General features: G+C 33.2%; 1 protein-coding gene across 2 annotated transcripts in view; it reads right to left on the bottom strand.

The window, feature by feature from the left end:
• The window catches only part of nwk (nervous wreck), a 275,370-nt gene that overhangs the window by 62,824 nt on the left and 184,811 nt on the right, over window positions 1-27,735 (bottom strand). For both annotated transcript variants that reach the window (XM_067280045.1, XM_067280044.1), the window contains exons 19-21: window positions 20,862-20,947; window positions 7,387-7,531; window positions 4,453-4,589 (exon numbers count right to left, since the gene is read on the bottom strand). In XM_067280045.1, coding sequence (XP_067136146.1) covers window positions 4,453-4,589; window positions 7,387-7,531; window positions 20,862-20,947 — 368 coding nt within the window. The remainder of the gene's footprint in view (window positions 1-4,452; window positions 4,590-7,386; window positions 7,532-20,861; window positions 20,948-27,735) is intronic.

The following is a 27,735-nucleotide window of genomic DNA, read 5'->3' as shown; positions in this document are numbered from 1 at the left end:
TCTAATTGTTCCAATTTTGAATACTTCTATTTTCAAATTAATTTCTTTTAAATTTAAAATTTTCAAAAATGCACGCCTGTGCCAGCTGTTATATGTTGGGTCATACATATCCTGCCATGCTTTCGAGAGTTGTTTTTCTTCCTTAAAATTGATTGACAGGCCTTGGCAGTTTGCTTTAAAAATCTCTAATGCTTCCAGATTCCATAGTTGGTTTATATGACGAGTTTGCTGAATCATTGTCATTTGTTGTAGTTCAGATGTAATGCCATTTTCATTAGCATAAATAGCTAAGGTGGTAGTGCTTTTTCTTTTTTCGATATCCGTTTTGTGTTCATGGAGATGTTGTTTGAGTGATATTTTTGTAGTTCCGATATATACGAGGTCTCTATCAAATCTATTATCTCTTAGTGGAATTTTATACACTCCCGGTGTTCTTTTGATTTCCATCCAATCTGTAGGCTATTTTTGCATTAGTATAAGCCCTGATTGAGGCTTATACTAATGCAAAAATAGCTTATAGACATAAGCTGGATACATTTGAAATGACAAGAGAAAGATGACAATGAGAAAGATTGGGTGGAAATCAAAAGAACACCGTAAGTATATAAAATTCTGCTAAGAGATAATAGATTAGATAGAGACCTCATATATATCGGAACTACAAAAAGATCACTCAAACAATGCCTCAGTGAACATAAAACGGATATTGAAAAGAGAAAAAGCACTACCGCCTTAGATATATGCCAATGAAAATGGCATTACATCTGAACTATGTAAGCTCACTGATTTTTAGGGGCAATAAGTTAATTGCGCATCAGGAAAACCTAGGGGCGAATTGTATGTGGGTGGAGGTGGCAGGAGACAAAGATGACAAGTGTCTTACACAAAAATCATTTATTTTGTCATAAAGGTAACTTACACTAGGAAAAAACAGTCTGCTTTTGAGCCAGCGTTGATTTCAACAATCGTTGTCTTGTGGCAGGTTGTCCTTCAGTCGAAGGTGGTGCTGCAGCTCCGGGGCAGGTGTAGATGGTAAGATGATCTTCTGGGTCACAACATCTCAAGTCTGGAGGGGTTGGCTGAGATGTGTTGGCACTTTGGAACAGTTCAGAGGGGATGCACCAAAATCTAAAGGAGAACAGACTCTTGACCTTGAGACTTGTGGGTTTTATAAAATTTTCCCCTGCATCTTATCCTTTTTATTGGTCCTGTTCGCACTCTTCCTTACCCCGATTGGTCATTCTTTTGTCTCTAAGCGAAACCCAAGACCAATCTGGGTTGGGAAAAGGTCCAAGAGGTGTTGACAGAGCTTTTGAAGTCCTTGTATTTTACTCCATTATGGCCCTTTTCTCTGACATGTTTGAACCTGAACAGTCTACCAGATGTTCTTGTGGCCATTTACCCCCTAATGGGTTCAGGCTTACATGACTTAACAGATGTCCTTTTGGTCATTAACCCTCCCTATTCTCGATTGTTTAGACCCAACACTTGTTTGTGAGCACCTTGATAAAGCTCCCTCTCTCTCGGTTGACATTCTCCTCTGTCGTTTATCATCATGTCACATTTGTTTTAAAATAAGTAAGAAAGTTTTCTTCCTGTCTAGTCTACATCACCAACATGTGTTCCTGACCCAATTTGACCTACAAAACCTCCCGACTTAGGAACTTTATAGTTATTCGTAATTTTGACTTGATTTCAGGGACTTCACAACTACAACAAGTGACAATGATCTGGCAAACTCGTCATATAAACCAACTATGGAATCTGGAGGCATTAGAGATTTTTAAAGCAAACTGCCAAGGCCTGTCAATCAATTTTAAGGAGGAAAAACAATTCTCAAGGGCATGGCAGAATATGTATGACCCAGTGTATAATGGCCAGCACAGGTGTGCATTTTTGGAAATTTTAAATTAAAAAAAATAAATTTGAAAATAAAAGCATTTGAAATTGAAATGATTAGAATTAGAAGCTGAGGCAAATTAATACAAGGTTAGTGTGACATATTTGTATTTGCATTCATTGCTTGATTATTCCAGGAAGTGGTCTCATCTCCAAGGGGGAAGAGTAATTAAGATGATTAGAAGATTCTAGTAGGTGGAAAGAACAAAGAACAAAGGAAATATGCTAAAGACTACAAACTAAACTTAAATCTAATACGGCATACAGCCATACACCTGAGGCAAAACCAATTTTTGATGCCTTGCTTCCAGAACTGTTGCCAATAAAGAGCACTTCTACTACTGACACTCTTGTGTGAAATATTTATAAACAACTTTAAAGTATATTTACAAAACTTCATTGTCTTCACCTTACTACTGTCAACTCATCTTAAAACAAACACTGATAAAGCAAATTCTTGTGTTAAAGCAAATTTTGCCATTGCCCTGGTAAAACACCATTGTCACAGTGATAATTTTCATGTGATAAAACAAACAAAATTTTTTATCAGAATTCATTAAACCGAACTGCAAATTACCATTACAGCCCCCAAGAAATAGCCCTATTTCCAATAATGGTTGTTTTTACACTTCGATGTGAACAATAAAATGTGGTACTGTAATAAATGTTTGATTTTGAGTAGATGAGATTTTCTTCTCCTAGTAAGCAATGGGAAGTTTGACCTCTGAGTGTAGAGCAATTCAAATATCTGATTTAGAAGACTATCCTACTGTACTCAGAAAACAAAGGTTAAAGTTTAAGGATGCCCACCCTTTTAAATGTAGTCTTTGAAAACATATGCATAATTTGCATATTTGGGAGTGCCTACAGTGATGCTAGATTTGGCTCCTTTTTTACTCTTTTGATGCTAAAAATATTCTCTACTTTTTCAAACATCTTCAACAGAAAAAAAATCACAGATTTCTTTTAGCTGTTTGTAACCACTATGATATACTGCACACTTAAACGATAAATACCATCTCCTCTTCATTTTGTTTGATTTGAAAATCATTTAGAATATTAATTTGTTTTTGTAAATAAATTTTATTTTATTTAACTTTATTTGGTAAAGTAAGTAAAAATATTATAATTTAGAGATTTTGAACACTTATTAAGCCTTAACTCCCTACATTCTACAACTTTGATCCTGAAAATTGTTAATATAAATTTTTAATAAAGTGAGCTAACCACTGTTTCCTTAATGATTCGTATTAGCATGAGTTGACTGCAATTTTATTTTTACTTATTGTTTTTTCCTTTTGAACATTTTTGACTGCTCATTTTGCTGCTTGAAGCAGTTGCCTTGTCACCTCCCCCATTACACTGGCCCTAAATACTGTGATGCATAACTGTCAAACTAGCAAATGTACAAGTGACACAGGAAGATCTAAAATGATATAAAAAAGCTTTCAATGGCAGAAGCTCCTTGACATGATTGGGCACATTGCATCAATTGCATTTTTGTTATTGTTTTTTCCTTTGATTTTGAGTAAAATTGTTTTGAGTAAAATTGAGTAAATTTGATTTTGAGTAAACATACAAAAGTTGAACACATTGTGATGGAAGATCATTATGTAACAGCAAAACCCAGAGCTACACTTCTGGACATTAGTCCTGATTTAACACATCACATCATCCAAGATATGCTCCAGTTCTACAAAGAGTCTGTAAGTTGAGTGTCATTGCAGCTGACTCCATAGTTGAAACAATGACATGCTTGATGCTTGTGAAAAACGTTTGCATATTTTGAGGCAGAAGGTAATGACTTGTTAACAAGAATTTTTACTGAAGATGAAATCTGAGTTCATTACCACCAGCCAGAAACCAAGAGAGCAAGCAAAGAGTGAGTGTTTTTGTTTTTGACATCCTCATCAAAGCCAAAGAAGTTGTACATGCAGTTCTTTCTTTTTTTGACAAATTTCCCTGCATGCAGAAATAATGCATCATTTTGAAGCTGTATATGACCAATATGAACAATCCAAATATGTGTCACCAGTGCTACATATTTGGATTGTTTCAGAAACCATCTTCAACAATCATATACATGTGATATATTTCTAAGTACATATGTCTTCTGAGCAATGCCTGACTCTATACTACCTGTGCAACAGCTGCAACCAAAGAAATATGCACTTAGAGTGTCTTTCACATCTGCTGAACTCATCAGGCTTTGTTCTCAGTGATTATCACATCTCTAAACCATTCAATAAAATGATAAATGGAAAAACTTTTAGATCAGATGTGGAGATGCAACAAATGATGCATGAGTGGCTGCATACATAATCATAAGATTTCTTTTAGAGGTATTAATAAATTTTGTAAGCACTGGAAGACTTGTATCAAATGCAATGGAGATTATATAGAAAAATGTATGATACTTTTGCTTTAATACATTATGAAACACAAAATTTAAGGTTTTCATTTGACTCACTTTGATATTGTTTTTATATTTAATCCTGCATTTATTGATGATGATAAATTTACAAATTCAAAATGAAAAAAAATTTAACTTACTTTTCTTCAGCATCATGAGCTTTATCTCTTATTTCATGAGCCATATGTTCTTCTTCAAAATAAAGCTTTTTTGTTTTATCAAGCTCTTGTATACATTGCTGTATTTCATCCTGCATTCTCTTAATGTTATCAAAGCACTATAATAATATAAAGTAATAAATAAATTTTAAATTAAAATTACTTCAAAGTCTCTTGTACACAAAATAAAATAGCATTTAAAATTAATACAGTGGAACCTTGCTTAACGAGCATAATTCTTTCCAGAATTTTACTTGTAATGCGAAACACTCATTAAGCGAAACAATTTTTTCCATATAAATTAATGTAAAATATGATAATGCATTCCATGCCAAAAAAAAAAAAAATACTCAAATATCTTATGTATTGTAAGGAACCAAGTCCGAGCGTTATTTTTATTTTACTTTTATTTTGCTTATTATTCTATTTTTGTTTGGGGCTTATGTTTTGTTAGGACGAAGGTTTCCTCACCATTCACCTTCAGTAATTAAAAAGAGAAGAATTAAAACCCAACTCACCGACGAAAGAAAAGCGCCATAGGACTCACTCACATTTTCGCGCCCCGAGCGGCAAAGAATAGGTCCGCACCGAGAAGGGGGGGGAGAACCCACAAGCACGAAATAAAACTCGCTAAACCTTAAGTAATAACGTCCCGGAAAGAATTGTAACAACAAATAATGTAAAAGGTTAGTGAGTAAACTGTCGGAAAAAGGGCTGCCAGACGATGAAATACGTTATTGTTAGCATTTAAGTATGTAAATGAGGGGAGTGACCGCATTCAGAATTGTGACGTCACCTCAAACTATAAATCCCGAGTCTCAAGTGAAGACAGAGAGGTGAATTCTGATAGCAACGAGCTTGGTGAGCTTCGCAGCAGTAATAGAGGTGTCCGATAGGATCTCGAATAGTTCCAAGGTGATTTGAAGTGATTCGAATTTGGATCGACAGTCTGAGAAAGTCTTGAGAGTTTGAGGAAATAGGTTCCGAGTATATTGAGGTGACGATTAGGATCTCTAGTTTATAAGAATTATTGTTATAAGTTAAGCTTTTTGGTTTTGTCGGATTCCCAAGGGGAATAGTTAAGTTAGATATAGATTTGAATTGAGAATTGTCGGGTTGACTTTGTTGAATTTCTTAGAATAAATTATTGTTTGATTTTTACTAAATCTTGTACATAGTTATTGCTAAACGACTAATTAAATCTTTGGTTTTTTTCTATTGACAAATATTGTCTTTATTTAATTCGGTGCACGCTTAAAGTCCAGGCCTGGCACGCTAACGCGAATCCGAGTAAAGTACCCGGTAGGTTAACGGTTGTTTCCGACACGGTAGAGTCGATAAGCGTTGTAAACTAAAATAGTACTTTACAGTATAACATTTATTCAAAGAAAATCATACAATATACATTGTTAAGGAGCATGAATCATCATCATCATCTTTTCTTCTAGCACAGAATTAACAAATCTGGAATGCAAATTCGATTTGCACAAAAAAAAATCGAAATTTAATTTGGAATTGGTCATTAAAGTTAATATGAGATGGCAGCATAACTGCCTACCTCTATTTAAATTATTTAATTTCTAATATTTATTTATAGTCTTTACATAGCCCAAGAATTTGGCATATTGTTTGGCGTGTTTATTATGTAACAGGCAATGGTTGTTGATGTTTATATGTAATATGTCTGGACACAAGTTTGGAAAAATGTGTGATCTCAAGTGACACAAAGATGCTAGCAGAATGAGTGCTAAACCCAGACTGATGTAACATGGACAATCTACAACTTCCCTTCCTGTCACTTGTTAAGCAAGTCACTTTTTTATAATTTATTTTGCTTGTTATGGGAATTACTTGTTATGAGAGGTGCTCATTAAGTGAGGTTCCACTGTAATAAACTTCTAAACAGGTTGTGAAAAATTGAAAATTTACAATATTGTTTTTAAATTTGAGAAAAATGTATTAAAATTTTTTACTACTAAAAACAATTTTTCATAAATCAAACATAACAAAAAATCAATTTTATTTAATTCATTACTCTTGTCTTTTACAATAAATTTTCATTTTTTATAATGATAATAAGTTTTATAGATAAATCTAAGTGATTACTTTGAATATACTTGGCAATTTCTTAGATATTGTTAATGGATATGCTTATTGCAGTTCTTATGTTATTTGACTAATACTGAAATTTTCTGTCTGTAATCAGTAAATTGTGTGTTAAAATCTGTCCAACTTCAATGGTATGGCTTATAGGCCACTGCATATATTTGGCAACAATTTTTCCATAACATCAAAAATCATTTTACTTTTTGTCATGTCAAGAAAACTTCTTAACATGATAAGATATAATAGGATGTCTTCTGGTTGTTTACATGATAGAAGAATGAAAAAAGAGAAAGGTACCAACAAATTTATTCATTTTCTCTAGTGAATCAAATATAGTTTAAGAGAATCAAATATGCTTTAAGCTTTGATAATCTATAACAATTAATAGTGTCTGCCATGACAACCACAACAAATTATAATGTAATTTGGAAAATAATCCTGTATCAACAAACTGTTTGTTGGTACAGGACTTTTTGCAGTGGCTAATCTCATTTTTTGTATGATGTGGTATACGGTGGGTATTATTCTGGGTATGGTATACAGTGGTACACTCTTATACAGTGGTATTATAATAATTATTATGCATTGTTCATCAGGGATCCAAGTTATATGTAAATCCTACTTAAAGACATTCTGAGGAACTTATATCACTTGTAACTTGGGGATTGTCTTTATACTTATAACTGCATGCTCTATTTAGTCATTCAGTTATAATTTTCCTATAAAATTTTACTGAGAAAATCATACTCCATCTTAAACTTTTGCCTTGCATTATATTTATCAATCTAAATAAAAATCAATATCTCTTACTTTCTTTGCTAGCTGCATTTTATTTGTACGAAGTATTTTTGCATTTTCTGAAACTTGTTGCTGATAAACTTCAGCTGCTGCAAGTCTTGCCTTAGCAATTTTCTCTGTTTCATCCAGCAAACATTTCCACACAATATATGCTGTTCTAAAATATATAATTATATATATTAATATACAAAACTATAATATGAAAGCTATTTTTAAATTATATTATTGTATATTTTAACATTGTTTGAAATATTAAAAATTTGAATCACTTATCAGATGCTTTGTTATTAGGATTGCCAACTTCTTTGTACAAAAAAGGGGAGCCTAGCAACATGTTTGTTACTTGTGAAAATATAACAATTTGAAATATTTTAATGCATTTAGCATAAACAATATACATTTATTCAATAAAGATGTTACAGTTATAAATTGTACTTTATAACTACATTTTATAAATGTTTTGATCAGTTCATGGAAGCTGTGGAAGCCCCGCTTTCCTTGTATTTGCTAAAATATCTATATATATGTTATCCCATTGAATGCGTGTCTGTCTGTGTAACGTTATGCCAAAAACGAGCACTAGAGGTACCCCTATCGTGTGTCATATTTCAAACATTTAAATTAACAATATAAATTATTATTATTCATTTGGCCAATAACAATATAAATAATTCAGTATATTTGTAATAGGAATTTATTATTGACCAATAACAATATAAATGATCAAACGTGCCTCATAGGAATTTGTAATGCTGCTAGAATGCCCACTAGGGGGCATCCTGGGCTACTAGTAAATACATATTGTGCGATTTATTTTCATATTTTAATGTGCAGTACATTCTTTCAGCTCTGGATGAATGAAAATTTTTTCTGTGGAATGAGTGGAGGTTGCTTGTAGTTTCAGATTGGCCATGTAGTGTTTCAGTTGACTGACAAAAGATTTGCAAGAAATTTGTGGGACGTTGGAGCTGGTAATTTTAACAGGGTGCCATATAACAATTTGGCTGCTGTTGTGCCAATATTGGCTTTAAGTGTTGAACAAATACCTAGGAGAACTATTAGAAAAGAATTGATCCATTTGGAGGATTCGTGTGCGATTAGTGATGCCTTCAGATGTCAGTGTAATCGTTCTATTTATCTGTTTGATCAGGGATAATATGCTGCTGCTGAATGGATGCAATTTGTGCCGAGAAGTCTGGTCAATTTTCGAAAAAAATTTGATTTGAACTGGCATCCTTAATCAGTGATGATGGAAGTAAGGCATCTGAATCTTGTGATCTAACCTGAGAAAAAGACTTGTCATACCGTCTCAGCAGATATGTCAGAAATTGGGATGACTTCTGGCCATCTGGTAAAAGGGTTGATCACTATAAGTAGTATTTCCCATCAGCTGGTGAAAATGGTCTTATCAGATCCATGTGAAGATGGTAAAATCTTCTTTCTGAAAGTAAACTTTCCTATTGGTGTCTGGGTGTGGTGATGGATTTTTGATTTTTGGCAGGGAATGTAATGTTTTGTCCACTGACGAATGTCCCTCTGCACACCTAGCCAAACATTACAGTTTGAAATTAGCTTAGTGGTTGCTGTTGCTCCTGGATGCAAAAGTCCATGTATGTGATTAAATATAGTTTGTGAGAGATTATGTGGCAGAAAAAGGGCAAGGGATTCCTGATGGTGTGTCGTAATATAAGTCAATTTTGTTAGGTGGAAAGGATTTCAACTTCACTCTGAGCAACATAGGATCCTTTAACAATTGATGAAGCTCCAAATCTGTATATTGCATTTGGGCTAGCTCTCAGAAGTCTAGAGAAGAAGCACAGGTAATAAGAGTCTATCTCAATGCAAGAGAGAGCATCTGCTATTGTGTTGGCCATGCCTGGAATATGACATATTTCTGTAGAGAATTGGAATATAAAATCGAGATGCTGCATTTGTCACAGTGAACACTTATCTGGTTTCTGTTTAAAGGCATATATAAGGGGTTTTTTGATCTGTGTAGATCATGAATTTCTGGCCTTCTAACATCATTCTATTGATGTGTATATTGCCAATAGCTCTGTCATAAGCTGACCAGTTGCATTGATTTGGCATCAGTTTCATTGAGATAAAGGCGACAGGTTTCCATTTCCTGTTGTGTTGCATTAGTACTCTGCCAACGCTGCATCTGACACATCTATCCATATTCATAGTTTCACTCTGAGTATCGAATGATGGAGGAGTGTGGCTTCCTTAGCTGATACAAATGATTGTTCTGCTGCTTTTGACCATTGCAGAGATTGTGATTCTGTTTTCTGAGTGAGTGATGCACGTTTCCCATTCTTGTTTTATTCTGCAGCTGCACTAGCAGGGCGAGGATGGTGCTGCTCAAGAAATACACCTGTAGAAATTCATTATGCCCAAGAAATGTCTAAGTTGAGTGAGAGATGAGGGTTTGGAAAATTCTTGGATGGCTTTGACTATCAGGGAGACCCTTTCCTGAAACCTTGAATCCAAGAAATTGATTAATGTACACTGAGGGTGCATTTTGATGGATTTATGGTCAACCCATATTCTTGGAGGCATTGGAATAAAATGTGAAAATGCAAAATGTGTTCTTCCTGGGAGCATGATGCTATTAGTATGTCATTGACAAAAGCATATACGAAAGAGAGACCACTGGTTACTTTGTCAATGTACCATTGAAAGATTGCAGATGTGTTACACATTCAAATTTCATCCTGATCTCTCAAAAAGACCAAATGGTGTCATTATAGCTGTTTTGTGCTTGTGTGATGGATAAATGGGTATTTGATGGTAGGTCTTGATTAAATCTATATGTGAGATCTGTGTTCCATGCAGTTACAACTTGAAATTTGCAATGTTGGGAATGCTGTATCTATCCTTTATGGTTTGTGTGTTTAGAACAAGATTGGGTCACCATTCTGAACTGTTTTTCTTGACGACCATGTGGAGTGGTGATGTGTAATTGCTTTTTGATGTTTGCATATGGCCATGAGCTATCATCTTGTTGAATTCGGTCTTGGTGATTTTAAGCTTGTTGGGTGCTAAGCAATGTGGTTTTGCAGTTAAAAGCAAACTGATGGTTTCTATATGATATACAACATTGTGTTTCATGGGTTGATTAGGATATAGTGATCTCAGGAAATTCTTCCAATATCTTGTGAAATATGGAGTCACCGGTTGTTACTTTAATGGAATGGATAAAGGTTTCTAATAATTTTCCTGGAGAGTTTACCTGTGTCTGAACATCTGTGAAACACTTGCATCTAAGATTTGGTACCAAATGGAAATGATACAAGAAATCAGCACCTATTATTCCAATGGTACAATGCCTCCAAGAACATGTTGCCAATAAGGAATTTTCAGCAAAAAATTTTCTTTAACCCAAAATCAAGAGTGAGTGTTTGCTAAACATAAACATGAATTGCAGTTGTGTTTTCTGCTTTCAAAGACGTTTCAGATGCACACTTCTTTTGTGACTTTGAGGCTGGAAAGATTGATACGTCTGAACCTATGTCGATGAGAAGGTTTATGTTTGTTCTCTTGTCTAGGATGAACAGGCAATGAGATTGTTCCAGAAAAGTGCGTGTCACCTCTATGCTTCACTGCTCTTGTTTTATTGAAAAGCTACACAGTGGAGTACATTTTTGTGCCTTTGTGCTGAAACAGTAGTGGCACTAGCAGTAGTTCTTAATATTGTGGCAGGTTGAACTGTTGCGGTGTCCTGAACTGCAGTGGGAGTGTTAAGGGAAATGGTCCCTGCAATCCTGATATGCTTGCGTTAGTTTATCGATTTGCTTGTTGAGTTTGTCTATTTTGACTAGTATTTTGCTGGTTACAATATCGAGTTTCTCTGGTTGCGACACTGAAGCTATCATTGTTGGAGTTACTTCCACCATATGATCTGCTACTTCTGCTGCTTTGTCCACACTGAGTGAAGTAATGGTGGCTAGGATAGACTAGATGGAAGTTGGAAGGTGTTGTGTGAATAATTCTAGCATAACTGCATCTGGAATTTAAAAATTTGTTGCCTGACACTTTAAAAACACACAGTAATTCAGTGGATTTGCAATCTTCTAGCTGTTCTCTAGCCAATAGTTTTTGTAACTCCTGTTGAGATAATTCACCAAATCGCTTGATAAGTTCCACCTTTATGTGACTGTACAGGTCCATATGGTCACATAAAGGTGCAACTTCTGGTGGTAACTGAGCCACTATGTAGTTGAACTTTGTGGCACTTTCTATGATCAGCTTTGGAAATCCTAATACAAATGTGCTTTCACACATGTGGAACCACAAGGCTGGGTCAGAAAAGTTGTATGGAGGGATTTTTACCATGCCAATCTTGGCTATGAGGTCTTTTGAGGAAAAAGGAATGACATACCTGATGAAGGTTCTCAAAAGGTGGATTTCGTTGTTCTTCTTTGTCTAATTACATTCTTAGTCTGACTCGCCAAATATAGCGGTTCTACTACTGTTGTCTTATTTTTGTCACCACGCATAATAGAATGAATGAGAGGTTATAACACAACAACTAAGTTTATTGTCTTCCTCGCAAAAACTGTACACGTGTCTCATTGTCATGATTAACAACTAACAACTATTAACAGTGCTCACTGGGTGTGTTTGTATTTGTTCTAGGAAGTGAGGATGAATACCACTCATGGTTCATTGCTTGTTTTCACAACAATTAAGATTGGGAAGGCAATCATGTGTGGCAAATGTAGCATTTGCCACACATGATTGTCATGCTTTAGAGATTGTCCTTTCTTCTTTGTTAATGCAATTTTTATTTCTTTATCTTGAAAATTGCAAAAGACCCAATAAATATAGATAGAGCCCCTGGAGTATACACCAATTCCCTTATTGATGACAGATCCAAAAGAGATCTGATTTACATTGGTTCCACTAAACGATTGTTATTCAAGGATGTTAAGGAGCAAAGATAGATATGCAACAAGGGAAAACAACCACCACCCTCTCCATCTGTGTCAAAAGCTGGGATAGTCCTGTTTCTTCAACAAGCCCTGCAAAAAACATTGTTGCATGGGGAGCATATTAGAGAGATAGAAGCCCTTGATATTTTCAAGGCAGACAGATAAGAAAATTGCATTAACAAAGAAGAAAGAACAATCTCTAAAGCATGACAAGCATGCCTTGTGAATCATTATCCACATAGTACATGGAAAGTGCAGGACAGGAGATATAAATTGTGTTTGATCTGAACTTGAATTTTTCAGTTCAAATATTTGTCAAACATCCTGTTATATTCTAAATTTCCTGCCTTCTGGACCAATATTGAGATTGGTAGAGATTATATACTCGTACTTTGTGTTAGGTTCATCCAGTTTGGACTTTGAAGAATTTTTACTGTATTTCACATGAATATAACCTCCATGAAAATTTTAAAGTTTACTTCCATGTTTAAACATCTGTGCTTGATTTTTGGTTTATTGTTTTTAAAAATAATCCATGAACCAATGGCATATTTTAAATGAGTATGAGAAAGGCAAAATTGTAGCTTTCTGTAAACAAAGCAAAAGAATGAATAAATAAAACATTAAGCTGCTTGAAAGGAGTTATTTAAAATTTTCTGCAAAATCCTAATGAGTACAGAAGTAAAAAGTGCTAATTATAAAAGAAAACTTATTCCTAGAAATGAAAGATAAATTTCTTGAGAAATTTCTGGAAAAATGCTGAATTTGGATGTTTCAAATTGACTATATGGCATACTGTACAGCAAAGTCAAAATATTGCGTGGGAAAAAATGAATAAAATTCCACATCTACTTCCTCATCATAAAGGAGTACATCTTGACTTTTCTAAAATTAATAGATTTTAACTGGAAGTTGGTAAGTATGAATTAATTTAGTCTATTTATACTTGGAAATTTGCTAATGACTTATACTAACATTTTAACTTGGATTTATCTGTAGGTGATCTTTTCAGATGAAAAAATTAATCTAGATAGCCCAGATATAGGTATTATTGGTGTTATATGAGAAAAGAATCTTGGTATTTCAAGAAATGAAATTTTGGCAATGGATCATTTATGACATGAGGTGGTTTTAATTCTAAAGGATGAGTGAAATTGTAATTTGTTTCTTCAAGAATAGATGGTGCAGAGTACACTGAAGTGCTGAATACAAGTTTTCTACAATGAATTTGTCAAACCAAATTCACATTTCATCTGGACAATGCATCTGTACATAAGAGTTAAGGGCTAGGAAACTAAGCAATTTCTTCATTCAAAAACAAAGAATTGATATTTGGATTGGCTTGCAATTTCTCCAGAAATAAACCCAATGGAAGACCTTTGGGCAATTATGGTTTGCCAAATTTATGTGAACAACCAACAGTTTGTGTGTTCTTGATTTGAAGAAGGCTATCCAAGAAGCTTGGTAAAGCATAGAACAAAGGAACAATCATAAAGCTTGTAAAAAGTTTAAAAAATCAAAATTTAGATGTTATCCAATATTCTGATGATATTCATTATTAATTTGTAATTTTGTTTATATTTAAAAGTAAATTAAATAGTTTTTGATGTGCTAAATTTTTAATTGGCTATTAATATGCCTCAAAACCAAACTTATCATAACAACCACAAATGACTAAGATGACTGTTTTATCATTTCAATTTTATTGATTCCAATATGCATTTCAGACATATACATTCATCCCTCTTCAGTTGGGTAAAATATTATATACACAGTGCGGCAATTAAATTCTGGGACTGAAGCTATATCTCAGCAACCAGTAGCGACATCTGTTTAAATTTTATGTCATATGAAGTTTGGACATATATGAACATAACCTAAAACTTTTACTTAAATCGGTTGACATTTATCATTGTTTTTGATATTTTGTTTATCAGTTTATTTTGTTACAGGTCGAAAAACAATAATGAAACAATGTGCTGTTATTAAATTTCATGCTAAACTTGGCACAAGTGCCACAGAAACGTTCAAAATGATGCAAAAAGTGTATGGAAGTGAGTGTTTATCACGGTCAAAGACTTTTGAGTGGCACATGCGATTTTTAGAAGGCAGACAATCACTGGAGGACAACAAACGTGTGGAAAGGCCAATAACAATTCGAACAGCAGACTCGATTCAAAAAGTGCAAGAATTTGTATCCAACGATCGCAATGCGACACTGAGAATGATGGAACAGGCATTAAACATTAACAAAGAGACAATACAACAAATTCTTAAAGAAGATTTGGGCAAAACAAAGGTCTGTGCTAAATTTGTTCTGCACACACTAACCCAAGAGCAAAAATTGATGAGACTGGAACATTCCAGAGAGATTGTACGAGCAGCAAATAACAGCTCAACCTTCATCAAATCAATTGTTACTGGTGACGAGACCTGGTGTTTTCAATATGACCCACAAACAAAACGTCAAAGTGCCGAATGGAAGTCAAAATCATCACCTCAAGCCAAGAAAACACGAAAAGTTCCATCAAAAATCAAGACGATGTTCATTGTTTTCTCCTCTTTCTCTGTAAAACGCAAACGTTTTTGAACCTCGTTGGTTCTTCCTCAGGCGTAACGGAATTCTGTTCTACAAAATTTTAGAAAAAATTTGCATTCTGGAACGCTGTCGCGTGTAGCCGATGTCATCATATTAGACTTGCGCGATGTGAGTATAGCGCTACGTCAGGGATCTGTTGAGAAAGGCTTCCCAAGCGGATGATAAGATGATCTCCTTTTTAAAATTGATGCAGTGCGTGTTACTGCGGGTGTTGAGTAAGATGTATATAGCTTCAAGCCATTTGAGGTGATCTTGTCGAAACGTGGGGTGAATGATTGCGGCACGGGTGAAAAGAGGCTCTATTTCTGGATCGGATGAATAGACTGCTAGGGCGGTGTTTTGTCTATGGTGTAATATGTCCGCTTTGACAGCGTTCCAGAATGCAAATTTTTTCTAAAATTTTGTAGAACAGAATTCCGTTACGCCTGAGGAAGAACCAACGAGGTTCATTGTTTTCTTCGATAGCAAAGGCATCATCCACCGTGAGTTAGTCCCACAGGGTCAAACAGTTATTGATGCTTTCTACTTGGGAGTTTTACAACGATTAATGGGAAGAATTTGTCAAATTCGACCAGAATATCGCAATTCTGATAACTGGTGTTTGTTACACGATAATGCACCGAGTCACACATCATTGATTGTTCGTCAATTTTTGGCACGAAATCAAGTCTGTTTGTTGAATCATTCGCCGTATTCCCCTGATTTAGCACCATGTGACTTCTCTTTATTTCCAAAAATGAAAATGAAGTTGAAAGGACACATTTTTAATGATATTGAAACCATCCAAAGAGAGTCTATGCGCATATTAGAGGCAATACCGAAAATTGAGCTTGAGCAGGCATTTGAATCACTATTGAATTGCTGTAAAAAGTGTATTGAAGCAGGAGGAGAGTATTTTGAATAATTTAATAAAAAGATTTGAATAAAATTGTTTTGTTTCATTTTTATAGATCCAGTCCCAGAATATAATTGCCACACTGTGTAATACAGTGGTACCTAGTATAACGTATGCCTCGAATAACAGATGCTGCAATCAACGGACTTTCTGTTTGGCCGTTACGTGACTCAAGCAATGGACTGGCTGTGAACAACGACTTTCTGGCAAAATTGGTGACTGCTCCATGGGTGCGTTCTTTAATAGCAGTCGCTTTGTGTCTCTGCTACTACGGGAGTGTGCTGCTGTTTGTAGGCATTTAGGAACGATGGTGAAAGAAAGAAAGATGGCAGCGCCTGCACTATCAATAGTATCGTGATGGTGGAATCTACAATTCTAAAATATGAGCTTTAAAAGGCAAAAGAAGGGTCCCAATTTAACTATAAAATGGATTACTTGTTGAAAGAGCATTCAAAATAGCCTTGAAAAAAATTCGTAAAGACACTTACATCACCGTATGTGCTAACTTGCACTTTCACAATTTCTAAATTCTCATTCATAAAACCACATAATGGACCCGGAAATGAACTATCTTAACCATGGAGGACGCCATGTTGCTTTCCACTGTAAACTACTGCTACAAGCAACCGTTTTTGCCGTTCGACGGTGTGCACTCCCACCGGAATTTAGGAACGCGTTCCGCAGGAATTTTTTAACAGATGTTGCTCGCGCAGAGTTATGCGGAGGAATAAAAGAATGCACCTCATGTTCAGTTTTTTATGATACAGTACGGTTATTTTATGCTGCGGAACGAATTAGATGTTTTAACATGTATTTCTATGGGAAAATGTGTTTCGTATAATGGACGTGCACCTGGAATGGATTAAGTACGTCATACAAGGTACCACTGTATTTAGTTATTGTATAATATTGTACCTAACTGAAGAGGGATGAAAGTATACATCTGAAATGCATATTGAAGTTAATAAAATTGAAATGATAAAACAGTCACCTTAAAGTCATTTGTAATCGTTATGATAAGTTTGGTTTTGAGGCATATTAATAGCCAATTAAAAATTTAATATAGTTATCTAAACAAGTAACATTTCATAATATTTTTTGCTATAACTCATTATATAATTCATCATATTATGTGGTCATATTGATGTGAAACAGTCATTTTTTTACATTTTGTTAAAATATAATAATTTTTAAATTTTTATATAACTAGTAGTTACTTTATATGTAGGCTAAATATCAGTTAAAAATATTAAGAAAACTCAATTCGTTACATAGTCCTCAAAAATGTGAAGGGTCATATTCACATAAAACTCATTGTAGTAGTAGCTTTCTTTTTCCTTTGTTTTAGTGAATGATAAAGATGAATCTATTACTTTAAAATAAGAAAATAAAATTACTAGGATTTACTCAAACTGGAATTATTAATTGACTTACAAACTACCTTGCATACTTTTCCAGCTGTAAAACATTTTTTGCACTTCAAAATTCTAGTCTAAGCAAGCATTTTTGGTTCCATTCAGGGTCTGCTCCAGGCTTACATCCACAGGAAAAAAAAAACTACAACAAGATGAGTATTCTGTTCTATTTCAAGAATGTTATTAAATATGTTCTTTTGTGTCACTTCTGTAATGCACTTGATCAAAAGGTTGGTTACTGAAAATTCCCAATGTTAATTTCACAAAAATTTTTTTATTATTAATTCACATGAAATAAATATGAAAATGAAAAAACTTATAATTGCTAATAGTTCTAATAGTCCATTGCATTCAACTGTAAAATGCATTGTTTTATGTTATTCCAGTTTGCGTGTTGTTTAATGGGTTATCTTCAAGTGATTTCCATAGTTTTGGCATCCTTGCTGTTCATGAAATTTTCTTTGATTGTGTGGTCTTAAAGATTTTCCAAGCTTCTAGTATTCTGAGGTTTTGTACAAAAGTTGTTTTAATTAATTTTGCTTCCTCCCAGTTGACCAATACTCTGGGCTCATTCATATATTGGGCAAGCGTAGTAGATAGTTTGTTTTTGTAAATGTCATAGAGGTTTGTCCAATAAGTATTGCAACTGAGTTTTTCCTGCCAATGGGAAGAGTGGAGGACAGTTTCTATGGGTAGGACAGGTGACAGGGGACTTGGAGACAACTGAGACCTAGCTCAGTTGTCTCCAAGTCTTTGGAGTGTGTAGATTGCACCTGAAGCGTGTTTAGTGCTTGCATCAAGAGTCAAGATGCAGTGAACCATCAAGCAGCATTTTGCCATCAAATTTTGCATTAAATTGAACAAATCCACTACTGAGACTTTGGATATGATCTGTGAGGCTTACAAGAACGAAGCCATGTCCTTTTTGAGTGGCATAAAAAATTCAAAGATGACCGGAAGATGTTGAAGACAAACAATCCACTGGAAGTCTGACAGCGACCCAAACCAATGAAAATGTAGCCAAAGTGCAAGAATTTTTGAGGATTAGAGTCCACCACATTTGAAAGGAGATCACCAATACCTGGATACTCCAAAATGACAATGCGCCAGTCATACGTTGCTAATTGTGAGGGAGGCAATGGTCAAACACACGTGTCAACGCTGCCCCAACCACCCTACAGTCCAGATGTGACTCCCCCTGACTTCTTTTTGTTCCCTCATATCAAAGGAGCCTGAAAGGACATCGTTTTGAGACAATTGAGGTGGTCCAAGTGGCTTCAACTGGGTGCCCGAACACCCTTGCGGTTACTGCCTTCCAGGAGGTATATGAAGACTGGAAAAAGTTTTGGCAGCGGTGTATTTTGAAGATTATTAGCTCATTGTACATATATCTTCAATAAATTTCTTTTTTATGACTTCAGTCCCGATACTTATTGGACAAACCCTGTATTTGTGCTCAGGTATCCAATGCAACAAGCCCTATTGATAGACCCTACATAAGTGAGAGTTCTATCAAATCTACCATTGTATAGGGGTACCAATATTCCTGGAATTTTGTTGGTGTTTGATAACAATATAAATATTAACCTATGGTTAATTAATATGCTGGAACTTTTCAATAGACACTGACACATTTAATAGACATGCAAAAAAGATGTTCTTTGCATGTGTCAGTGTCTATTGAAAAGGTCCAGCATATTAATACAATACAGATAATATGCAAAAATACAGTACCAGTAAGTGATGAATCATCATAAGAGGGTCAGTATTATTATTTAAAAAATGAAGTTACATTTGTATGTCTTTTATAATTGATTATAACAATTGTCAGTGAATATTAATGTAGTTTTAGTATGTCTTGTTATCTGTCTGTATACAGATAGTAAAACAGAGCAGAGATCTACTACTACATATTTTTGTTTGTATGTATCCCCATGCCCTACTTGTATCTCTGTTGAATATTTATCCCTATCTATAGTATTCCATTCTTTTTTGTGGTGTTAACAAAGGAAGTTTTTGGTAACCAACTTTTTGATCAAGTCCATTATAGAAGTGGTGCAAAAGAACATATTTAAAAACATTCTGAAAATAGAACATAGAATACTCAGCTTGTTCTTGTTGAAACTGAACTACTGACACACACTGTGATAATTAATAAAACTTTTAATTTACAAAAGAAACATATACTAACATCAGAACACTTGTAGCTCTGTGTGATAACATTTCTCTGAAGAACAAAAAAAAAACAAAAAGGTGGGAAAAACCTAGTAAAGAGGGAGCTCGAGAAAAAAAACCGACCAGTGTTGCCACCAAACAACAGATCATGAAAATGTTTAGAAAAAAATATTTTCCCTATTTTTCAACAGTTCTAGTTTTTTTTTTTTTTTTTTTTGGAAGCAAGCCTGAAGTGGGCTCTGAACAGAGCTGAAAACATTTGCTTAGATTAGAATTTTAAGTAAAGAAATGTTTTACAGCTGAAAAAGTGTGCAAGATGGTTTCTAAGTTAAAAAAAATAAAATATTGAAATGTGGTAATATGTCAGAAATAATAAAGTAAAATTGAACAAAAATAACAATTAAAATTGTGCTCAAAAGAAAGATATTATTGATAAAAGGAAGATGAGAGGCCAATACAGTTCAAGGAAGGATTGTTCTCTAAAATGGAAAATGGTTGGCAAATCTATTTGTTATACATTATATATCTAACAAATATATGCTTTTATGATGCTCAATACTAATTAAAATGCTTCTAGAACATTAAAACATTTTAAATCTGTGATAAAGATGAGCAAAATACTTTGAAAAACAAAAATAAATTATATAAAATTCTTAAATGTAATCAATATTTATTTATTTATAAAGTTTATAATATATATTTATAAATTGAACATAAAACATAAACATACTCAGCAAATTAATTAATCAATATATTTATAAAGTTTATATTTGCATTGATATGGTTCTAAAATCATAATAGATCCTAAAATCTGATTTGTTATTTCTTTTATATTTTGAAAAATATTGAGAAATGATTCTGCTTTCATCTGTTCACAGGGTCAAAAATGTTAGTAATCTTTCAACTTCATCCACTGTTAAAGATGCATTAATTAATTTAGGAGTATATATTAACAAACAACAAAAGACAAACTAATTAGACAACTAATTAATTTTGAAAATGAACTTTTTCCAGAAATTATCACCTTTTTTTATTTTAAATAATTATTTTCAAATTTATTACAAACAAGATGTCATTAAGTTCCTGTATAAATGTAAAACAGAATATCTTTTTAGCTATGTTTTGATCAGTATTTTATGAACAAACATAATGTCATTATCCTTTGTTCTAAATAAAAAAATGTTGAATATTGTTTTATTATAAACCTATACTGTATATGTATTAAAATATGTAAAGATTATATTGAAAAAATTGTCAGTTTTTTTTGAAAATGCTAATGATTTTCTTAATATAAATTTTATACATACTTATGAGACATTTATTTTTGTATTCATATTAATTAAATATTCACATTATTTCAATTTTTTATCTTAAAATAAAAATGATAAGAAAATAAATAAATATTTTATTAATTTATCTCTCATATTCAAAAAACAGGAAAATGAAATAAAATGTATAAAATGTACCTTTGGTCTTCTGTTTCATCTCCTTTCAATTCATTAATATTTGGCACTTTTCTTTGCAAATAAGTTGTTGCTAATTTTAATAATGCCTATGAAATAACATAGCATGCATTAAAATCATTTAAAATTTTATCCTAAATAAAAATTGCATATCTGAAACTTATTAAACAATATGAATCTTGGTAGAAAAAAATCACATTAATATTTTAAAATCTTTTATACCAAGCCTGGCCAACAATTCAATTGTGATCAATTGATTGATCACTGCATCATTTTTGATCATTTGCAGATAATATGAAAACATTTGTTATTTTAACAGGAATCCATATTTTTCATGGAGAAATCTTTTAACTACAGTATTTGCTATGGGTTGGTAATGCTGCATTCTATGAGATGATGTGTGGTGGATACTATAAAGTGCTCTTTATGTCAATGATCATTGTTATGTTGTTACAGTAGAGACTCGTTAATTGGAACCTCGATAATCGGAATCGCCGGTAATTGGAATGATTTTCAGTCGAACTGTGTCGTGCTGAATCAAACGTTTTTCATACTAAATTTACTTCTAAAGTATCATTTTCATGTTTTTATATTCTTCAATATATTTATTTTGTTTGTACAAAATGCAGAAATAATTTTTAACGATACGATAGCCTCGATTATTATTATAAAAATTTTCATTAGGCTTAAAATCGACGAAAATTCAACACGAAGCGACACGCATCGGAGAAAAATTTGAACATCGGACAGGTTAATATATTTATTCGTACATAATCGGTAATCAAAACAAATCACTAATCTGAACAACCCCAGTCCCCAATTGATTCCGATTTTCGGTTCTCTACTGTATTTTAAAAATTCTTTTATTGTGCACTAAAATATTTTCAGTTAAGTGCAAAATGAGTAGCACTTATGATTTGTGTAATGGAAAGAAACAAAATTCTTTTTTGTTGTAATGAAAAATAAATAATGCTGATTAATTTATGGCTTAGTGTCTTTACCAAAAAAAAAAAAAAAAATAACTTGGTATATACCATATAATAAATATAACTATGTTTTGCAGCCTACTTTTATTAGAATGAATTATTAAACTTTTATAAAAGAACAAAAACGTTAGATAATCTATTGATGCTTTTGACTCATGAGAAAATTGATTATATCTCATTATAAGATGACCACTATACATATAAAATTGATTAATATAGTTCTTGTTTTATATCTAAGAATTTATGAATGTAAAATTAAAAATATTAAAAAATAAAGTTAAAGAGCAGAAATGACTGTTGTTTTATTAAATTAAAATTTATTTATTTATTATTATTAAATTTATTACAAGATGGCACCCTAACTGTCTAACTTTTGCCAAATTATTTTGTTTCAAATCATTAATTAGTAATCAAATCATTAACTATTTTAACTCTAATTATATATATATATATAATACACACACACACACACCATGCTGAGGTTAAAGTGTAAGTTGGCTGAGAGCCATGGAAAGCTGTGGGTTCTAAGTCATTCCCAGTCAGAACCATAAGTGATCAGTCTGGTTATATCTAAATTAATTAATAGCTCTGGAAACAAAGATTGAATGATGGAGGGCTGAGCGGTGGAACTGGCAATGCAATCATATGGTAAACAGGAGTTACATGTTTGCATCCCATTTCAGACTAATGTTTTTCCTCCAGAGTATTCTAAATGAAATTAAAATTAATTAATTTATTTATAATTATTATATTTATCATGAGATGGGTGCCTAAGTTCCTACTCCTAGCCAAATTACTTTGTTTTGGATTATTAATTTGATTTAAATTGTTGGATAAAAATCTAGGAGATCATTTGGTTACAAAAGACTGATTCAGCTTTCAATCAGTAAAGAAAAATCAAGAATAAATGTAAAAAGAGTAGACTATCATTAACATCCACTATCAGTTCATGTCACCAGTTTTTGATGTTTTGGCATTATCTTATATTTTAGCAGTGGCGTGCTGTCCTTGGAAGTGGTGGAAGCACCTCTTTCCTTGTATTTTCTAAAATATAAATTTTCATATTTTATTATAACTGCATTATATATCTTATTACAAATTTCTATACTACATGTGAAAAAAACGATAAGATTGCTATTGTATATTCGAATATCAGTAGTGGAATGGAAGCGCTGTATTGTCGAAACCGGGTCAGCTTCTAAGCAGCCAGATTATATGCATTCGCTTTACAGAGCACCAACCTCACATGGTTTAGCTGGTGGAAGCTATACACATATAATGCTTCCAATGTTTCTATCCAGGACCAGTTCTGGGCTGTTAGCTGTCTACCTGCTAGATATTTGGCCGCCCTCACCCGATTATGTGAATCATGAGTACACTAGATTTATAACTTAACCCAACTGATAGGAGTTTACTGGTATGTTTCTATGATAGTGCTGTATAGTTGACAGAAGTTTAAAAAAATCCATTAAAATATTTGATATATTTATTCTGCTCTCCCATCTTATATTATTTATGGATTTTAATGTTAAACCAGTGGTATTATGATTTAGTATGTCTCATCTATAAAAGAATGCAGAAAAATCGTGTACAATTCTTGTATAATGTTAAAAAATTAACTGTTACTTTGGCAACATCATTCACAACCAAATTTAATGAATGAGACGTACAAGGTACAAAAAAAGGTCTAGAATTTATTTTTCTTAAATTTAGAATTTATGTATCTGTTGTCATAAAAATTTGTCTTTCCACTGAAAGACGCCAAAAAATGGTTAATTTAGAGAAAAATTTATTAGTTTAAAAAAACATAGGTAAAAGTCGTTTGTAGTCGGACACCCATTGTTTATATCAAACTGTGAGGCAGAAACCATAAATCGTGGAAGGAAGTCATCCTATGATCGATGGAAGATTGAATTCATCTTCAATTTTGACCTTTCTTGTGCTCCAGGTAAGAGTCTCATTACGCTTAGTAACAAGGGACTAGACACTCGGGAAGCATGACTGAGGGAGAACGACCAATCAAAATGGATGAAAGAAAGAACGGAGATTAATATAATCCCCAACCAAGAACACTTCACACTTGGTTAATGTTCTGAATAACCAAAATGCCGTGTGTCAACGCGCAAAAAAAAGCAGTTTCTTGTCTACTTGGCAACCTGTAACCCTGCCACTTTGGACTTCGTCTGTTGGCATCGGCAACATGGTCTATGTCTCCCCACCTGTCTTTTGGTCCTGTCAATGCCATTGCCCCAGGGCCACCTTTGATAGATGATCAAAGAACCTCATCAACGCCCAGGATGTCCGAACAGCTGATTGTCCTAAAGCATACTATTTTGTACATAGAGTAGATTTATTTTATGTTAAAATAAATGGTATTTGTTGGATACTTGTCATTTTTGTCTCCTCTGCCACCACTCACTTACGAATGGACCCTAGACCATCACTGACAAGCAATTAATTGATTACCCTGGAAGTCAGCTTCTTACAAAAACACAGCTTCCCTATCATCAAATGCCACAGCACGCCACTGAGCTGTATTTTAGTGTAAATTTAACTCCACTTAATGAAAATCCAGTTAACAGTTGCTGTCAAATTTTTTTTATAATTTAAAGTAGAAGAGCAATGCCAAAAATATAGACAAAAATAATTGAAACACTGTAAATATTGGATTTGAAAAATACAAATGAAAAAAATATTATGTAAAACAGTATTTTAGTTATTGTACCAATATATTTTCAATATAGAAGCATCTTACATTACTAAAAAAAAATTCAGACTCTTAAAAACCTAGGCTACCTCCAGTCTCTGACAATTGTCTTTGTGTATTCTGTAAATATTAATTAATGAAAAATAATGCACTATGCAAATCATAAGGTACATCAGGGCTGCACTTAAGGGAATATGGAATATAAAAACTCAAACATTTAAGTAGCAAATGCTTCAAAATGCAAAAACAAACAGCAAAAGTTTGGAAAATATAGTGAAGTAACTATACCTAGCTAAGTCTACAGTGCAATATGTAATCAACCACAGAATAAAAACTGATAAAATTTGCCCAAAGAAGTTGACTGGACAAAATCAGTTCCTGACAAAAAACAACTATTCTCATATGCAAAGAAACATTATGAAAAATCAAACTGCTATATCAATACACCTGGTCATCAGGGTCAAAGAATGCCTAATTAAAACTTTGTCTGCACATGCAATGGAAAGATGTGTATGGCTTTTATAAAAGCTAAAAAAAGCCATTCCTAATGCATCTCAACAAATGCAGCCAATTGCAATGAGCTCATCAAATGAAAAATTGGATCATTCATAACAGGTAGGGTATATTATGGAGCAATGAATCCACATTTCAATTTCCTTTGGAAAAAATTGGTCGCAGAGTCAGCTGCAGAAAAGGTGAGGCAAACAATGTGGAGTGCTTCATCCATACAACTCCATCTTCTGTCAGTGTGTGGGGCTATATGTCAACATATTAACATTTATGAAAGCAGCATCACAACTCCAAGATATATTGAAATATTGGAGGAGCATTTGTAACCATCACAAACTGTACATGAAAAACAAACCAATATAGAGAACTTCATGAATGTCATCTCATATGACCAAATTGTCATCACTCTGCTGCCTCCTGTGCCATCTGTTCATGAAGGTGTATTAATATAGTTTGACTTGCATCTGAATGTTTATCACATTTAAAAGATGGCAAAGCACACATTTTACTTTTCCAGCTCTGTTATATATATACATATATCTTCCTTCTGATATATATATCAGAAAGAAACTGGGAACATTTTTATGTTTTTGGACTTGTGGCACCACGAAACAAAAAAAAAAAAACAAAAAAAAAATTGAGGTTTTATCTGTATCTGTGGATGTAAGTGTGGGCACGATTTTGTTCACTCAATTTAAAGCTGAACTATTCCCTGACTTTTGTTGAAAATTTCTAAAATTCAGGTGATTTGTATATTAGGGGGTTCAATGCTATTAAATTTTGGTAGTTAAAGGTCGACAGAATAGTGGATAATATCTCAAGTAGGGTCGGATTTTACTCATTTTTAACACTTACAATTTTTTATAAAATTCATCTCTATCCTCAAAATTAAGCCTTTGGCCATTTTATAATAACTAAAATATAAAAATATAAAAAGTTTTTTTTATAATAAAATCTTATAAATAATGCTACCCACAAATTTATTTATGTTTAATAATATAAAATTTATTTTTTAATAAAGATTCATAACAACTGGAAAAGTTAAGCAACTCATTGCTGGATTTTTTTACTAGATTATTTAATAACTCTTACTACTCTAAATATTGACTGATGCAAAAGTAAAATTTTAATGCACAAAAGCATACAGATCACTTAAAGCTCAATTTTGTAGCAAATTGCTGGGTTGATCCAAAGATTTTGGTAAACAGTTCTTCAGAACATACCTTTCCTAGCAAGAGAAATTTAAGTACAGTGGGTGATTGGTTAACGAACATAATCCGTTCCAAGACTTTGTTCACTATCTGAATTGTTTGTTAACCGATTATTGATTTACCATAGGTTTTTATGAGAATTTGATTAATTCATTCTGGAGACCCCAAAAAATAAAAAATATACATTTTCTTATTATGTTTATTTATATGTAATAATAAAAATAATATATACACAGTCTTGCATTTTTATTAGTCATGTTTTTTCCGTTTGTGGTTGTTAAAGAATCTGTCTAATGTCAATTGCTTTTCTCTCTTCTTCATGATTTTTCAGAAGTAATTAATAGCATTGTAATTGTAGAGATCCCCAAGCCTATTAACCTCAACCTGGTTTTCGATGCCATTCTAAGACCGTTGTTCTGACATCCTCCCATTTCTTCAAAAGATCTTTAATAGCAGATATTGTCATTAATACTCTTTTTCAGAAGAAAACATATCTTGCCAAGTTTCTTGGTGTTCTTCATTCAAGAGTTCTGTCGTCAGATCAGTTTCCATTATGAGTTCTTCAAAGTTCTTTATTTCTTGGATGTAATTTTTGTTACTCCTTTAACTGCTTGAGTCTTCTTGATTATACAGTAACTTTCTTAGATAAGATTGAACTGCAGCCTACTGTAGACCTGTTCAAGCTATACTGCACAGCAACATCAGACATCTTCTGCCCACTCTCTACCATTGCTATTATACTCTCACCTTTTCGAAAATAAAAACCGATGCAAAACTTAACGAGTGCCCACCTGACAGTCTCATAAATACTATAAAAGAGTTGTTTCTGTCAGAAAACTAAAAGACTGGAATTACAAGGAAGAGTTTGGAGGAATACTTTTCGATCAGTATATACTGGGTTGAGCATTGATGTCAATGTCTCCCGCGCTCCGAAAAGTTTCTAATTGTTGCCTGAAGACAAGGGAAGACCAATTGGTATTCATTATTTTATGTCGCTTCTTCTTGTGTTTGTTCTATGAGGTGTTTGTTATCCGAACATAAAAATCTTTTGCAAAAGTGTTCGTTATTCGATTTGTTTGTTAACTGATCACCCACTGTACATTAAAACAAACTATAACACTTGGTCATTGTATCATACTGACTAAAAATGTATGTTTTATGATAGTTTTGTTGACCATTGCATAACATCACTTCTAAGTGCTGTGTGGTAATTTTTTTGTTTTTTGTAATTGCCAAATTTGTTTCATTCTGTTTTAAAATTTATTTACATCCTATCTCTTCATTTAAAGTTTGGTTTACTCTGTCATGTATCAGGTGAGATTAAAACAACAAAGATATCACAAATATGGCACCAGGCAAAACACACATGCACAACACATACATCTGGGACTTCAACAGGTCACATGCAAGTTGTCTATATGATGTCAAATATTTAATAATAAAGCACAGACACAAAAATTATT

Source organism: Centruroides vittatus, unplaced genomic scaffold (assembly GCF_030686945.1).
Source record: "Centruroides vittatus isolate TY-2023 unplaced genomic scaffold, ASM3068694v2 contig_880, whole genome shotgun sequence".
Taxonomy (NCBI): Eukaryota; Metazoa; Arthropoda; class Arachnida; order Scorpiones; family Buthidae; genus Centruroides; species Centruroides vittatus.
The sequence above is the reverse complement of the archived record's forward strand: the minus strand, read 5'-3'. Positions and strand labels throughout refer to the sequence as shown.